General features: G+C 44.4%; 1 protein-coding gene across 2 annotated transcripts; it reads left to right on the top strand.

The window, feature by feature from the left end:
- Nucleotides 1-371: 371 nt before the first annotated feature.
- On the top strand, nucleotides 372-15,134 carry LOC109436016 (5'-AMP-activated protein kinase subunit beta-2). Of its 2 annotated transcripts, none has more exons than XM_074319253.2 (8): nucleotides 372-515; nucleotides 1,214-1,394; nucleotides 5,159-5,325; nucleotides 6,114-6,207; nucleotides 6,435-6,555; nucleotides 7,845-7,978; nucleotides 8,672-8,740; nucleotides 10,741-15,134. In XM_074319253.2, the coding sequence occupies exons 2-8, from the start codon at nucleotides 1,239-1,241 to the stop codon at nucleotides 10,816-10,818; spliced, it is 819 nt and encodes a 272-aa protein (XP_074175354.1). In that variant the 5' UTR covers nucleotides 372-515; nucleotides 1,214-1,238; the 3' UTR covers nucleotides 10,819-15,134. The 2 variants fall into 2 exon arrangements, with proteins under 2 accessions (XP_074175354.1, XP_074175353.1); XM_074319252.2 differs by lacking the exon at nucleotides 372-515 and adding an exon at nucleotides 655-973.
- Nucleotides 15,135-15,221: the final 87 nt, after the last annotated feature.

Below are 15,221 nucleotides of genomic sequence, written 5' to 3'. Positions count from 1 at the left end.
GGTGACGCCCATGGTGCCAGTCCCTGAAACACACGTTGAGTGCCAAGGGTTTCTTGGAGGGAATGAGACAGAATCATAATACAAAGTAAGAATTGGTAAATACCACTAATTGGTAAAGTTCCATTAATCATCAGTAGAAGCCTGGGTTTGTCCCAAACCCAGGACTGTCTTCGCCCTTTTCTGCCCTCAGAGTTCCTTCTGTTGCTTTTGTTCCTGCGCGCTTTCTTGAATTTCATTTCTTGCGGGGTCGTTAATTGATATGCTATTTCTTAGAATAGCTTTCTCCTCTTCAGACTAACATTTTACTAATTTATCAAGGTTTATTTCGTAATCACTCCTTCTTCCCTGGGGCCCCAGTCGCGGCTGACAGCTCCCTACACCACTTAGTTTTAGCCTGGACCAATCCTTCTGCGTCAGTGGCAAGTCCGTTTTCCTATTCCCCCTGGACACCACCTCTCCGGGGAGACTACCACAAAGACGCTGTCCAGAAAATGTTTTTGCAAAGCTGAGCCCAGGTGAGGGGGCCCAGAAGAAAATCCCGCTCCTCGGGGTACAGAGCACCGGAGGCTGCGTGGCGGTCCCCAATGTCATTCGGGGACGGTGTGATCCGCGCGGCAGGCCCGGGAGCTCAGCGCACCAACGTCGCCCGGAGCAGTGTCGCCGGGCGGGCTGTCCGGGCGCAGCCGGTCCCCACAGACGCGGGAGCCCCCGCCGAGCACGGAAGGCCGCCCACGCCTGCCTACCATGGAGGCGGCGGCGGCTAGAGGGGCCGGCGGACAGGGCAGCTGCGCGGCGGGGCCGCAGGGAACGCACGCGGGGCGGGACCGCACAGCCGGCCTTGTAGCCATTTTAGGAGGAAACCCGGCTCCCTAGCTCCGCGCGTGGCTTCAATTTCAATAACTTTATTGGTGGCCGTAGCCGCAGAGCATCCATCGCGCCTGTGGCCCGGGGCGGAGGGAGCGCGTCTCCGGAGGTGATGGGCTGGGGGCGTGAGCTGGGGTGCAGGGGAGTCCCCGACAGCGGGATTCCTGAGCAGCGGGCAGGGAGGGGGCTCGGGGCGCTCCTGGAGGCCGGGGAGGGAAGGGATCCGCGGGCACGGCTTCCCTGCGGCGGGGATTCCGCTGCCCGTGTCCCCAGGCGCAGGGGTGGGGCTGCGGGCGCCCCTGACGTGGCCGCAGGGGTGTTCCTCGCACGGTGCTTTTCCCCACGGCAGGTGGCCCCCGACACGAGCTGCAGCCATGGGAAACACCACCAGCGACCGGGTGGCCGGGGAGCGCCACGGCGCCAAGGCAGCACGCGCTGAGGGCACCGGCGGCCATGGGCCGGGCAAGGAGCATAAGATCATGGTGGGCAGCACGGATGACCCCAGTGTCTTCAGTCTGCAGGACTCCAAGGTGAGCGTCCCTTCGCCCCCGGTCGGTGGCGATGCTGTAGTGGGCTGGGTGTCAGGGCGCCTCCTCTTTCCTTAATTCTTATCACACTGATCTGGGTTATGACTTTTTGCATTAAAGGGATTTGGGGGGGACGGAGATGTCGGATGGTAATTCCTGTCGCGGTACTGCCTCAAAATAGGGCAGAAGCGGGGTTCTTGTTTGCCGACTAATCTGTTGGCCACATTTTTAAGAGGACAGCAGGATGCCAGCCCCCCACCTCGCCTCCCAATCTTTGGTTCTCCTGACAGGCACGCTGCCCTCCTCTACAGTACTGATGAATTTGTAGGTTGTCAGCGCTGCTGGAAAACTTCACAGGTTGCTGAGTGGCCGCCCATAGCCAGCGGTTTCTCACATTTGCCCTGAGGTGGGTAAATGAGGTTCTTTTTCTCTGTGTCAGTATCATTTTTGTCCTTGTAGGAGCTCAGCACTTCTGATGGTCTTCCCCTTGGGCTTGACTGTGAGGGAGCCACCACTTGCTTATTTGAATACCTCCTCCTAGTCTTCTACATCCATAGGGACATCGCTGCTCAATTTTTGTCCCATACTTTATAGTTGTGGTGCTGAGGTTGTGCTTCTTTCGTGCCCAGCTGCTCAAGTGGCAGAGCAAATCATTCCAGGATTTCTCCAGTAGCACCTCATTATGTCACCACGGCTGAAAGCTGGACAACCCACGCTGCCCCGAAGACCTTGTGCTGGCGTCCAAGTACTCTGAGCGGAGTGGCAACTTGTGGGCACTCTGCAGAAAGGGCAGACTGAGCTGACAGCACTGTGATTACCATCCAGATGCTTCTTATCACTTTTAGAGCTACAGCATTAAGTATGTTAAGGCCGACTGGGATGAATTAGAAAAATGGAGGGATTGAGGAGACGAGTGTGTTTGATGTCCCCTGTGCCTTCCCATGAAGTAAATGGAGCATGATTTGCCACATCGGTAGCACATGGAGTTTGGTTGTTCATTTTCATGGATCTCAACTGAGAACATAATCAGAAGTGAGGGTGATCAAAAGGACTATTTCTTGGGGTCTCTTCTCCCTTCCTTTCTCCTCCCACTTCAGGACGTCTTCCTCGTCAATAGGGCTGTCCACCCAGCCATCTGAATTTACTTCTTCAGGGCTTTCTCAAGGTGACCTCCTTCACTGCATTTTCCCCTTTTCCTACACTGATGACTCAGGATTTAAGGACAGTGGATTTGTCACACTGTGACTTCAGTAAGCGGTGTACTGAATACAAGCCAGATTGCTTTATTGGAAATGGAACCTATTTGGGATAATTCTTTGCCTTCCCTCAGTCTTGCCATTTGTGAAATCAGAAAACTGTTTCTGATCGTTCCTTAGGTCTCTTCCAAATCTAAAATTTTACAGTTCTCAACTTACCTACTGTCGTTACTTCAGTATCAATGTCTTACTTAAACATCTCAAACTGTAGTTCCAGTTTTCTCTTTTCCTAATGATTTTGCTGACTGCTTAACTTGACGTAAACAGCCTTTCTGCTAGTTATCTGCACGCGTGCCGACCACAGAAATGTCACCTGTGGAAGGGTTTTCTTCCAAACATGGCATATTAATAGTTTGTAGCTTTCAAATTCTAAACCGAAAATCCTAAATCATAAAAGTAACTGGCAGTGGGGCCACCTTCTTCCGTTCTCAGTCCAATTTGCACATTAAAATCACCTGAAATTTGCTTAAACACTTTATGGATAATTGGAAACATTTTCCATGTTTCAAACAGGGAAAACAGTATACTGAAGTCCCAAATACCAACTAAATAATGATCAAATTGTGAATGAAATGATATCCTCTTTACCCCGATCCACTCCCCCTACCAATTATTTTGAAGCAAATTACTGGCTTATCAAAGATTATTTTATCTGTAAATACTTTAGGACATATCTCTAAAGATTCATTTTTCTTTCTTTATTCCAATATATCCCAGCATTATTATCTGGTCAGATTTTTAAAAAGGATTCCCAGGCCATATATCTGAATCAGAATCTGAGGCTGAGGCTTAGGCATATGTAAACACTTCCATAATTCTAATTCAGCCACTCAGCAAGCGTGCATTGCTTGAACAATATGGAGATCGAGGTTTTCTCTTAAGTCACTTCCTTATATAATGTGAGAGTCCCTTCAGTTCTCTTTCTCGGTTTTCTTCAGTTTATGTTGGTTTCTCATAGTGCAGTTTTGAGGATTATCGAGAGACAGTATGGAAGGTAGACTTCCCCAGCCATTTTGAAAATAAAACCCAAACGAATAAGCTAGTCCTTTTTATTTTTTTTTTAACCCACACTATTTTATTTGGTAATCTTTTGATTTGATACTGTACAGTCTTATTTCCCTATTTACCAAAGTCATTGAAGCCAATGTAAAGTGGGGATCAGCAAACTTTTTCTGTAAAGGGCCAAACAGTAAATATTTTAGACTAGCGGATCATATAGTCTGTGTCACAACTACTCCGCTCTGCCACTGTAACATGAAAGCAGCTGTAGATCAAAAAGTAAATGAATGAGCTTGGCTTTTTCCCAGTAAAACTTGACAAAAGCATCTGGCTCACTGGCTATCGTTTGCCAGCTCATGTTGTAAAGGATGGCATGTGGAGAAGAGACTGTTTCAAGACATGACCTCTGCCTGACCCTCAAGCTAGATCCAGCTAGATGATGGCCAGAACAGAGATTGCTTCCTGTAAATCTCCTCGACCCGTACCCTAGGGATTACCCAGGCCCGTTTCCCCCTAATCTGGGCCGGCTCACACTCCTGTACTTCTATCCATCCACTCCTGTTCTATATAATTCCTTAGTTCCTGCAACAGGATGCGGCATGTACCCACGTTGTCTTGCCAACGCCCAGCACACATGCCTCATATCTAAGTTCCATTAATAAACTCCTGATGCAATGATGGAGTTGTCAGCCTCTCTTCAGTCTCTCAGCCCTGGGAAATTTTCCCAACACGGTAATGAAAAGAAACTAAGTAAGAAGTCAATTTTTTTCAGAATCCTACTACAGACCTCATTTGATAGTGGAACTGCTTATATTAAAGGGAGCTGTTTTTGATCTGATGTTCCCTGAGGCTCCGGAATTTGCATTCCTATACCTAAAATAATTACTATAAACCTGACATAGTTGAGCAAGTAAGATTTCATAAACCACTTCTCACAATTTAAGAAACCAGTGATTGGATTTTTATGTTTTTAGTGTCCTTTGGAACCTACCAGCTATAATGGAGTTTTTGAATTATTTATGAATTTCACTATTTCTAAGTTCCATTATGACTGATAATTGAGAGCTCTACATATTTGCATGTGAAAAATACAAGTCCAACTTAATTATTTTTTATAGAACCATACTTTGTTTTCATATTGTTTCCTTCCAAGAGGCACCGCGAAGCATATCATAATTGTCTGCCTGTGAGGTAATCTGGTAATAGGGAGTACGCTTCTTTTTTTTTTTTTTTTTCCCAAAGGGAGATCCTAAGACTCTGAAAGGGTGAGTGATCTATGTAGACCTGGAAATTAGGCGTGGATTTGGACAGCCCTTGAGCACAAGCCATTTGACCATTTTGGTCCTAGATGAATTCTTTTTCTATAGTTTGTTCAAGACCTGATTTAGTTGCTAATTTCAGGGTTCACTGATCCTTAGCAGAAACCTAGCACCCCTCCCTGCCCTAGGGAGGAGAGTGACCTTATAAGAATTCCTGGGTCACAACTGAAGGATGACCTCATTCTTCGTGTAGCTCCCTGGGGACAAAGACTTCGTATCCTGGCAGCAGGATCTGGAGGATTCGGTGAAGCCTACACAGCAGGCCCGGCCCACTGTGATCCGCTGGTCTGAAGGCGGCAAGGAGGTCTTCATCTCTGGGTCCTTCAACAACTGGAGCGCCAAGATCCCACTGATTAAGAGGTAAACACAAATGTCTCGGTTGAGTCTACAGAGCCCAGGAGTAGGGGCCCGGCTGGACGACTCCTTTCCACCTGCTAGGGAGTCTCTGATGCAACATTTTCTGTGACCCGTGGCTACAGCCATGCCTCATAGCGAGTCAGAGATGTTCTACCACTTAGAATATTACTGCTTCAGAGGGACTTAATGTCACATTCTCTAGGACTGTGTTAATACAAGTCCTTTGTATGCTTGTGGGAAGTCTTCTGTAACTGGCTGAGTCCAGCTGCTCTGACGTCCGCACTAAAACCAAACACATCGTGAAGTTCTAGGCAGTAATGTTACTTGTTGCTTGCAGAGCAGTAATGAATTACTAAACAGGTGATCAGAATGGCCTACCTGTCAGTAGGTAATTTGCCATAAAATGATCACCAAAATGTGGAAAGGGTACCTCGAGCCACGTCTGTATCCTGAATCTACCAATATCATAATTCCACTCGGGACGGATGTGTTCTGCTGAAGCAAAATAGGTGTACTAAGGTGAACCATGTTGTGGGATTAAGGTAAGGTCTTCATTATTCTTTTCCAGATATTAGTTAGGAACTAAAGTAATTGGGAGGGACTGGCAAATACATGCTCCACATGATACAGGAAAGGAGCTGGTGTTTGTGAATGATTGTTAGTCCGGGGGTACAGCCGCTTAGCAGTGTGGCAGATAACGGCTATGATACTGGGACTGCCTCATGGTTTTTACCTTCACATTCTGTCTTCTAATAGGCACGTGTCCTATTTCCCTTTGTTTTCTTCTGTAGCCATAATGACTTTGTGGCCATCCTGGACCTCCCCGAGGGAGAGCACCAGTACAAGTTCTTCGTGGATGGACAGTGGGTTCACGATCCATCAGAGGTGAGGCCTTGATCTCTCGTAACAGTCTCCTTTGAGCTCTTCTTCCCGTTGGTGTCAGACGTCAGTGCTATCAGGATTGATGGACAGCAGCTCTCCTCCACTGGGGGATTTCTTTCTTGATAAAAGACGAACGGGGCGTGTATGATCATTTTTCAGAAGAGGAGAGTTGGATGGAAGAGATGGATTTAAAACCGGGACTCATGCATTTTTTCTATTCACTGTTTCAGCCTGTGGTTACCAGTCAGCTTGGTACGATTAACAACTTGATCCACGTCAAGAAATCTGACTTTGAGGTGTTTGATGCTTTAAATTTAGATTCCATGGAAAGCTCGGAGACATCTTGTCGAGGTAACTTTGGAGTATGCGCTCTTTCTTGCAGTGTTTTTCTTATAATGCATGCTCCTTCCCAAGAGTGCTTTTCGTTTGTTTTTTCATTTTCTCAGGGATCTTCTGAATTTTATTTATAGATGTTTCTTCTGTAAACATTTAAGTTCCCTGAGAAAAATAAAATCTCAGACCCTGGCAACCACAAATTGACTTTGTGTCTCTATGGATTTGTCTATTATGTCCCAAATAGGCAAATCCATAAATGGGATCATACAATATGTGGTCTTTTGTGTCTGGCTTCTTTCACTTAATCTGTATTCAGGATTCATGTTGTAATATGTATCAGTACTGCATTCCTTAACATGGGTGAATAAAATTCCACTGTGTGGATAGAAGACTTTGTTTATCCATCCATTAGCTGATGAACATTTGGATTGTTTCCACTTTTTATCTATTATAAATAATGCTGTTACAAACATCTGTGTTTTGTCTGGACAGATATTTTCATTTCTCTTGGGCATATACCCAGGAGTGTAATTTCTGGGTCATATGGTAACTTTATGTTTAACTTCCGGAGGAACTGCCAAACTATTCTCCTTTTTACGTTCCCAGTGGGAACAGTACAAAGGTTCCAATTTCTCCACATCCTCACCAACAGTTATTATCCTCTCCTCGATCTTTTTTATTATCGCCATTTTAATGAGTGTGAAGTGCTATCTTATTTTGGTTTTTTGATTTGCATTTCCCTAGTGACTACTACCTTGTTAGTAAATTTGTTCTCATTGTTGCAATCATTGTAATATCAGTAGTCTTAGAGTTTATAACCTTGTTGTCTATTGCTTGGATGGAAAAGAGAAGAAACCTAATCTCTCCATATTGTTTAACAGTTCACAGGGCATTGTCACATCTGTTACCTCACTTGATTCCTGTAAAAACATTGTGAATTAGGGCAGAGATGATTTTCATTTTATGAATGAGGAAATGGACCTTAGGGGAAGGGATTTGTCCCCGGTCATACAGCTGATAAACGGAGAGCTCTTCCCTAAACCTCTGTCTTCTACCCCTCATCTCCTCTGTCCTCCACACCATGTCACCATGTTGAGGAACTTCATGCTTTATGTTTAGAATGACGCAGACTTTTTCTTTGGCTGCCTTACAGTAGCAGACCCAACAGGCCACAAGTTTATGGTCCATGACTTCTATATTTAATATTAGCTGCCATGTATTAATTTTTAATTAATTAAATTAATTTTTCATGCATTTTTACTAGTACTCCAACTTTCCCTTATATTTGGATAAATATCTTCCAGACCTTTCCAGCTCACCCCCAGGGCCTTACGGTCAAGAAATGTATGTGTTCCGATCCGAGGAGAGATTCAAATCCCCACCCATCTTGCCTCCTCACCTTCTCCAAGTTATTCTTAACAAGGACACTAATATTTCTGTGAGTATCCTGAGACTACTGCTGGGGCATCGGGGGGTCACTAGGACCATCTGAGCTAAAGTTTAGGATTCCTAGATTTGGATTATTACAAAGATGTATTGAGAGTATAAATCATGTATGTCTCAGTAGCATTATAGATTCCTTTCCCAGGGCTGAATTGTGACTTTCCAGGTACTGATATCAAAATTCATAGTTGTCTTCTGGTCCTAATAAGTCAGGTCTGGAGCTGTGGATTACTAGAACCAATTTCTGGGACTTCTATTCCAACACAAGAAAGGAGTATTTATCATTTGGGGATATACAAAAGAAATATAAGGGGTTTTTGGTGTGTGGGGAGGTGGCGTGCATATAATTTACATCTCTAGTCAATTCACTTGATTCCCACTAAGATTATTTTTGCTTCTTAACACAAATCTTCTATATGTGTTGCGGGGAAGATTTTTATCTTCGCTCTTCTTAGGAAGATGAATAGATGCAGAGGTTTAGCGTTTCTGCCCTGGACTCAGAATTTTCCTCATTTTCTGTAGTGAGAATGTATTATTGATATATACGTAGAGTGAGTACATTATTTAAAAGAAATAAGACATTCTAATTTAGAGTTTCTCAACAATCCCAAAGGGCTCTGAGGAAGAGTAAACGGTTTGGTTTAAAACTGCATTTAACCCCATTCACTGATTTTTTTTTTCCTCTTAGTGTGACCCAGCCTTGCTCCCCGAGCCCAATCACGTTATGCTGAACCATCTGTACGCATTGTCCATTAAGGTAAGTGGTGGGCCTGGCTCTTCACAGAGCTCCCCAAAATGGGAGGGAAGGGTAACACATGTCCCACCTCCACCCCTCCAGTGGTTACTTGCTCTGCTATTTCACTGAAGCTGTAGCTGGTCAAATTATAGGAGAACTTTTTTTAACTACTGGGTTGGGGGTTTCTTATTACTTTTTTTTTTTTTTTTTTTAAATCTTGGTATATCTGTGTTCTGGCTAGCGGAATTACTGTGATGGAATGGACTTTTTGGTCCCTGGTTTCTTTTAGATAGCTATAACCTTTGTATGACCTATTTAATTAATTTTGAGTTCATAGCACTAGGATTTCATTTGCAGAAAGAGCAAGTTTAGCTTCCTGTTCAAAGAATGCTTGAATGTGATAGTAAAGACCCCATTTTTTAAAGGTGGCTGCGAGCTACTTTCAAGTGCCTCAGTCATATTTACCCAAGTGGTTGCATCTCTCCCACACACTCGGTCAAAGAGAAATGTGACCAGATTTGCCCTGTCCCCTCCAACCCTTCAAGTCCTTGATTTCTCTGCTGCTTTATCGGCCAAGTTGAAAATACCCTGTCAGTCTGCTCATGTCTCTGTAGTGTGGCTGTTGGAATAAAGTTGGACACAGCTGTGCGGTTACCAAACTGGGCTGATCACCATCAGAATCTCCTGGGTAGTTTGTCAAAGTACAAACTCAGAGGCTTTAGCCCCAGGGCTGCTGAAGAAGTACACGCAGGACGGACCCCAGTCATCTTTTTAACACGTTGCGTACGGATCACGAGAATCTTCACGAGGGATTTAAACCCCGCCGTACGCAACGTGTTAAGCTGCTCATGTGTCTTAGATGTGCACCCAGATTAGGGAAATCACGGACAGAGCTTCTTTAACAGATGATATGGTACTTTATGTACCCCCGAATTTCATTTTTCTATGACCTTGTGAGGTAAGTATGATTTTTAACCCGTTTTATAGATAAAGAAACTTCAGACTCAGAGAAGGTCAAATTGCCAATAAGTACCAGAGAGAGGACAGAAGCTCAGTCTTCCCACCTTCTTTCCATGTTCTCTCCTAGAGACTGTTGTACCAGGTCTTTCCACGTAGGTCTTTCTTTACCTGCTCCTCATGTCTACCAAACCCTTCCTGAGGTTGAACTTTTTCCTCGCCTTGCTTCTGTCATCTTTAGGCTGTGATCAGCATACGCTGGTCCCAGAATGTTAATCTGAGAAGCATTCGCTGTGGATAAAAAGCCCAGGGGAAACCAGGAAGATACATTGCCTTCTCAACTGCATTGCTCAGGTTCTTTGGGATCTGACCGACTTTTGCCTCTTGTAACCGACTATCCACACTGGTTCTGACCCAGGTCGAGGTCTTGATTATTGTGATTCAGCTTGGCCTTGATCCATTGGATTGAGATTCTTTCCAAGGAGGATTTGGGGGTCTGCTTTGTTCAAGGAGAGAGGGGGATTCCTGAGTCCCCTCTTGATCACAGAGGACTGTGTTAAGTTCATCCCTGGCATTAAATGGGAATTAGACCTGCTTCAAGGCTTGGAAATCTTTTTTTTAAAGGATCCCTTCCCTTTCTTCTCATTGCATTTAAGACTTCTTCTAGAAATGGATTGCAAGATATTTATTTTTTCCTTTGCTAGTTTTAAGCCCAGTGTTCACATTTGAAGTGGGAAAGGCATGAGGTAGGAGACTAATATTTCTTCAGCACCTACATTCTATCAGGTACTATGCCAAATATTCTAATCATCACAGCCACCTTACTGGGTGTGATCCCTTGTAATGATGAGAAAAAAGACTTAGCGACATCAAGCAGATTATTCAAGGCCACAAACAGAGTAACAGTAGGAATCAGGATTGGAACGTAAGTTGATTTGACTCCAAAACCAACCTCCCATAATACCACATCATGTCTCTTAAAAGTGAGCCACTGTGGAGGGCCAGCTCCTGGGAAGACCTGCCTGAACTAATGAATTAGCTGTGTGTGTTTCTTCCCCTTGCAGGACAGTGTGATGGTCCTTAGTGCAACCCATCGCTACAAGAAGAAGTATGTCACTACTCTGCTGTACAAGCCCATCTGAAGGGATCCCTTCCTGCCTCCAGGATTCAGAAGCATCTCCCTTGCCCTTCTGGACTGGACCAGTCTCACCTGAGACTGGAAAGCTGATTTGCTTTGAGGCTGATATGTGTGTTTCAGGGCCTGAGTAGGACACTCTGCTTTTGCATTTGTTCAAGATGAGAGCTTTACGAATTCTTGGAATTTAAGAAAAAAAATTACGCATATATCTACCTAAGAGAAGAAGGTTAATGGACGCCTGCTAGCTAGATGTAGCCTCTGCCTGAGGGGACTCCCCAAGACCCGTTTGGGGAGCTGCAAGAAGAACCACCCATTAGAGGAAGCTTTTTCCCTAAAATGAATGAAAAGCAAACTCTCAGGATCCTTGATGGTGGAGAGCCTGGCACTGCCATCTTGGCTCTCCAAGGGATGGACTTGTGCCAGACGCCTGCCCTACTCACAGCTGCCTCCCTGCCGGAGCAGCTCTTCTTGCATGGGTATTCTGTATTCCCAGGGTCTGTGGCACGATCTGTGTGTCCTAATATGATACCAGACACCCCTTTGTCCTCACATTTCATATTCTTGCTTTGATATCCTCCTCAGATCCCACACCTGACCCTTCCCTGACACAAAACTCCTTGGGTAAGTGACCCCTTTCCAAGGCTGTGTGAGACCTGTCCCACCTCAGACACTAGGGCTGCCAGAAAGTCTCCTTTTTAGGCCAGCACCGGCCCAGGCCACTTTGTTACTGCCTGTTTTAACTAGTAAGGAAAACACGGCTCGGCAGGAGTGCGGGTCTGCTTGGGTTTGGTTTGACTGCTCAGGCTGTCCTGGCCCACTCTCGTGGGCTTCCCACCCGGCCTGGCCCTGTCGCCTTATTTTCTTTCACAGATGCTTTGAAGGTGGGACTGGAACCAAGGAAAACTTTCATGTCTTTTGTCCTAAGGAATTATAAAATGCCTTTTCACTGGTCTTCAGGGACTGTCCAGGAGAACTTCAGGCTCTTGATAAATGGTTCCCAGGATCATTGGCTCTTGTCTGGCCCTCTACAATCTTACAGTAAGGGGGCTGACCCAGGCCCTGTTGTTACACTAAACACTGCTCTGGACGCAGATTTCCTCAGGCTCATTTGATGCACCTGAAAGGTTCCCTCATCTTAAAGATTCCTTAGGCCAAGAAGCAAGAAAATGCTGCTGGGGTTCCCAGTCATGGAAAGTGTCGCTTCCCGGCACTAAAGTGCTAACAGGATCATTTTATTTGCCTCTTTTCAAAAAGAAAGTGATGATAAAGTGGGGTCAATAATTTCCATTTGTGGAATGAAAAGTAGCTATTCAATCACTCTTGGGGTTCTGAGAGAAAATGTTTTTTTCCAAGTATCTGTGGCTCTTCCATTACAGATAAATGCAAGTCAAATATTCAATACCGAAGGCGGCCAAACTTGATGCTTGAGAGACTCCTTCACTACTAAGATGGGCCCAGCCACACTGAAAGGGCACCCACGGGTCAGTTTAGCTGCCTCCTGCCTTCCCCGAAGCTGACAAGAGTGGTCTTCGGGTAGGTAGACTTCTTAGACCCTGGGGGTGAGGCAGTAGAATATGTGGGGTTGTTGTTTTGCCGAGAATCAAATTGCTAAGTGCTCTGGGGGTGAATCGCTGAGAGTAAATACCACTTTAGCCACTCAAGGCCACCGCCTGCAGAAAAGGCGTTTGTGGAGAATTTTTATGGTCCCAACCACTTTTTTGAATGGCCATTTAAAAAAATCTAGGCCAAATCCTATCATAACCAACTCTCAGAATCTACATTGTATTCAGTTACACTACAGTTTTGTTTTTTTCCAATACCCATTAGTAAGTGGGCCACTTAGGAGGACTCAGAATCTTGGTTGTTACATGAAGGATTTTGTCATACATTTCTTGTCAATAGTACTGACATGTAATTGCCCATGTGTTCATGTATTAAAATTTTTGCTCCACACAGGTGTATCAGTAAAGTGGGGCAGGAAAAGCCTCTCAAGGCTAAAAGCTTCTCTGAATTGGGTCTGGCTCCAAAGACAGTAGGTTTTGGGGCTGGTGACCTTTGCATCTGTCTAATCTGGAAATGTGCAGAGCGTGTCAGTTTCCCAAGTTCCGAGGTAATCTCTCAGCCTGATGTGACCTGGGAGCCTATTGGCTGGTATGGAAGGATCTGGTAAGAGAACTGGGGGATGACTCACTCATACTGTGACTATCTCCCAAGGCCCTGAGAAGCCCTATCACTCACTCAGTCTATCCCCAACAAAATTCTAGAAGGTAGGGAGGGAGGAAGGCAGCCCAAGTACAACTCAGTCATTCTTTTATGTTGGTTAAAAAGAATCGTTTATTTTCTGTAGAAGAGAATTTGGCAGATTTTAAAACTGAATAAAGGCAAGGAAAAAAGTTTTTAGCCCCCTCCCCTTTTTTTTTTTTTTGTCTGTAGGAGTTTCACTGAGTCAGATGAGTAAGAAAATAGCTCTGGGGAGGGCCAATCTGAAAGAACTGCATCCTGGTTTTGGGGTTGTAGGAAAAAGAAGGAAAGAATGACTGAGCTGAGGAGTAATACTAGGAAAATAAAGACTTGAGTAACTCAGAACTGAAAATACCCTTTTAAAAAAAAAAATTGAATCAGACATACTGGTGTCCTTGGATCTCACTGTACAGAATTTGCTGTATAAACCGTTTTCCCTTTGTCTCTTGTTCCTATTCTCTACCCTTTCTTCTATATTCTGCTTTAACTTGATTTGCTAGACAGACTTGACCAGGGTCTCAAGTCAAACATTACCGAAAACAAGTGTTAGCCATCGTGCTGGTTGGGAAAACTTGTGTGTCGTGGTTATTCGCTGCTTTCAGCTTCGAGGTGAATGTGATCTAATCACTGAAGGCAGCACCCCTGGCCTCAATAGTGTTGGCTTTTGAAAACAATACTTGTATGGTAGAGAAATCTATAGAAGGAGAATCCAAGAGAAGTTTACGAGAGGATCCTGTAAACCCAGGCCCACTCCCTTCCCTCCAGTTATTTCTAGTCTGAGAGAAAACCTCTGAAAGATGTCGGCACTCTGTGTGTGCTGCTAAAAGGAAGTTAAGTTTGGAAAGAAGCGTTACCTCCAGACTGGGCTTATATTAATCTGGCATATAAATGAAAGAGGCATATTAATGATAGAATCCCCTGCTTTTATCTGGGGAAATAGGGCTTTTAAAATTTTGACCTCAACTAAAAATATTATGCAACAGTCTATGTCTGTGCGTGTTTGAAATACGTTCTGTTCTCAGAGGTGTCTAAATCCTCGTGTCCTAGTGACTTGGGCATGGGCTCACTAGCAGATACAGAGTTTGTTCCTCCATCATTCTGACTCCTCCTTAAAGCCAAGTTGCCGCTCTGTTCTACCAGGGACCGCTGACCTATTACCCATGGGATGGGGCACCTGGGAGGGGCAGGGGTTAAGGTCTCTCAAAACTCTGGGTCTAGGCATTTGTCTGTCCTTAAGCGCCAATCACAATTGGAGGCTGAAGAGCTGTTGATTTCTGCAATGACTCAAACTTTTGGAGTAAAAAGGTTACACCTATTTTAAAATTCTAAGAAAAAAGAAAAAAACCCAAGAGTCTGCTACTTATGAAATCCAATTCCTAGCAATGGAGTCCCTCTATGATTCATATGTGGGCTTTGTCTTGATTTGCTTTTCTCAATTGTGCTTTGAAGTGAATAAGTTTTGTTAAAGATTACATTTTTTTATTAGTTCCAACATTAACTGGAGTTGAATTAATTGTGTGTAGCACAATGCTTTTGCAGTAAGATTGGTGTGAAATAGTAAACACTATGGATTTTGTAGTCAGGTTCAATGGTCAAGAGATACCTACCATTAGGTATTATATTATGTAATATCTTACTGTTCACCTAGAGAACTCTTATCCAGGTTGTGGTTTTAGAACAGCCAAGCTCACTGGTGTTATTAGTTCTAACCTCCACCCTGGGCCCCATATGTGAGACGTGTTGGAATTTTGGTAAATGGGAAGATGTCGGTTGTTATTGCACTGAAGCATTTTGAATGACTGCAGCTCTGTCGTAAAGGGGGAATAGACTAGAATTTGAAGGGAATTAGATGTGTGAGAGTCCTCCTTTATGTGGTCTTTTCTGTAACCTTCAGTGCTGAGGTTCAGAGCTGCTTTTCAGTATTTCGCAAGAGTGGCATACAACAGTGGATTTTAAGCTTTTCTCTGAATGTAATTCGTCACTGGACTCTGACGTGTCTGAAAATTATGTGATGTAACACATACAGAAATGTGAGTTTTTTCCCCCATAAAACTATTGAATAAAAGTATTATGCAGCAATTATAGTTGAAGTCTTCATTGCTTACTGATTATATCTTATCAAGACCTATCCACCTTGGTATTCTCAGGATCTAAAGAATGTAAATG

Source organism: Rhinolophus sinicus, chromosome 7 (assembly GCF_057876585.1).
Source record: "Rhinolophus sinicus isolate RSI-liver-muscle chromosome 7, RSI-T2T, whole genome shotgun sequence".
Lineage (NCBI taxonomy): Eukaryota > Metazoa > Chordata > Mammalia > Chiroptera > Rhinolophidae > Rhinolophus > Rhinolophus sinicus.
The sequence above is the reverse complement of the archived record's forward strand: the minus strand, read 5'-3'. Positions and strand labels throughout refer to the sequence as shown.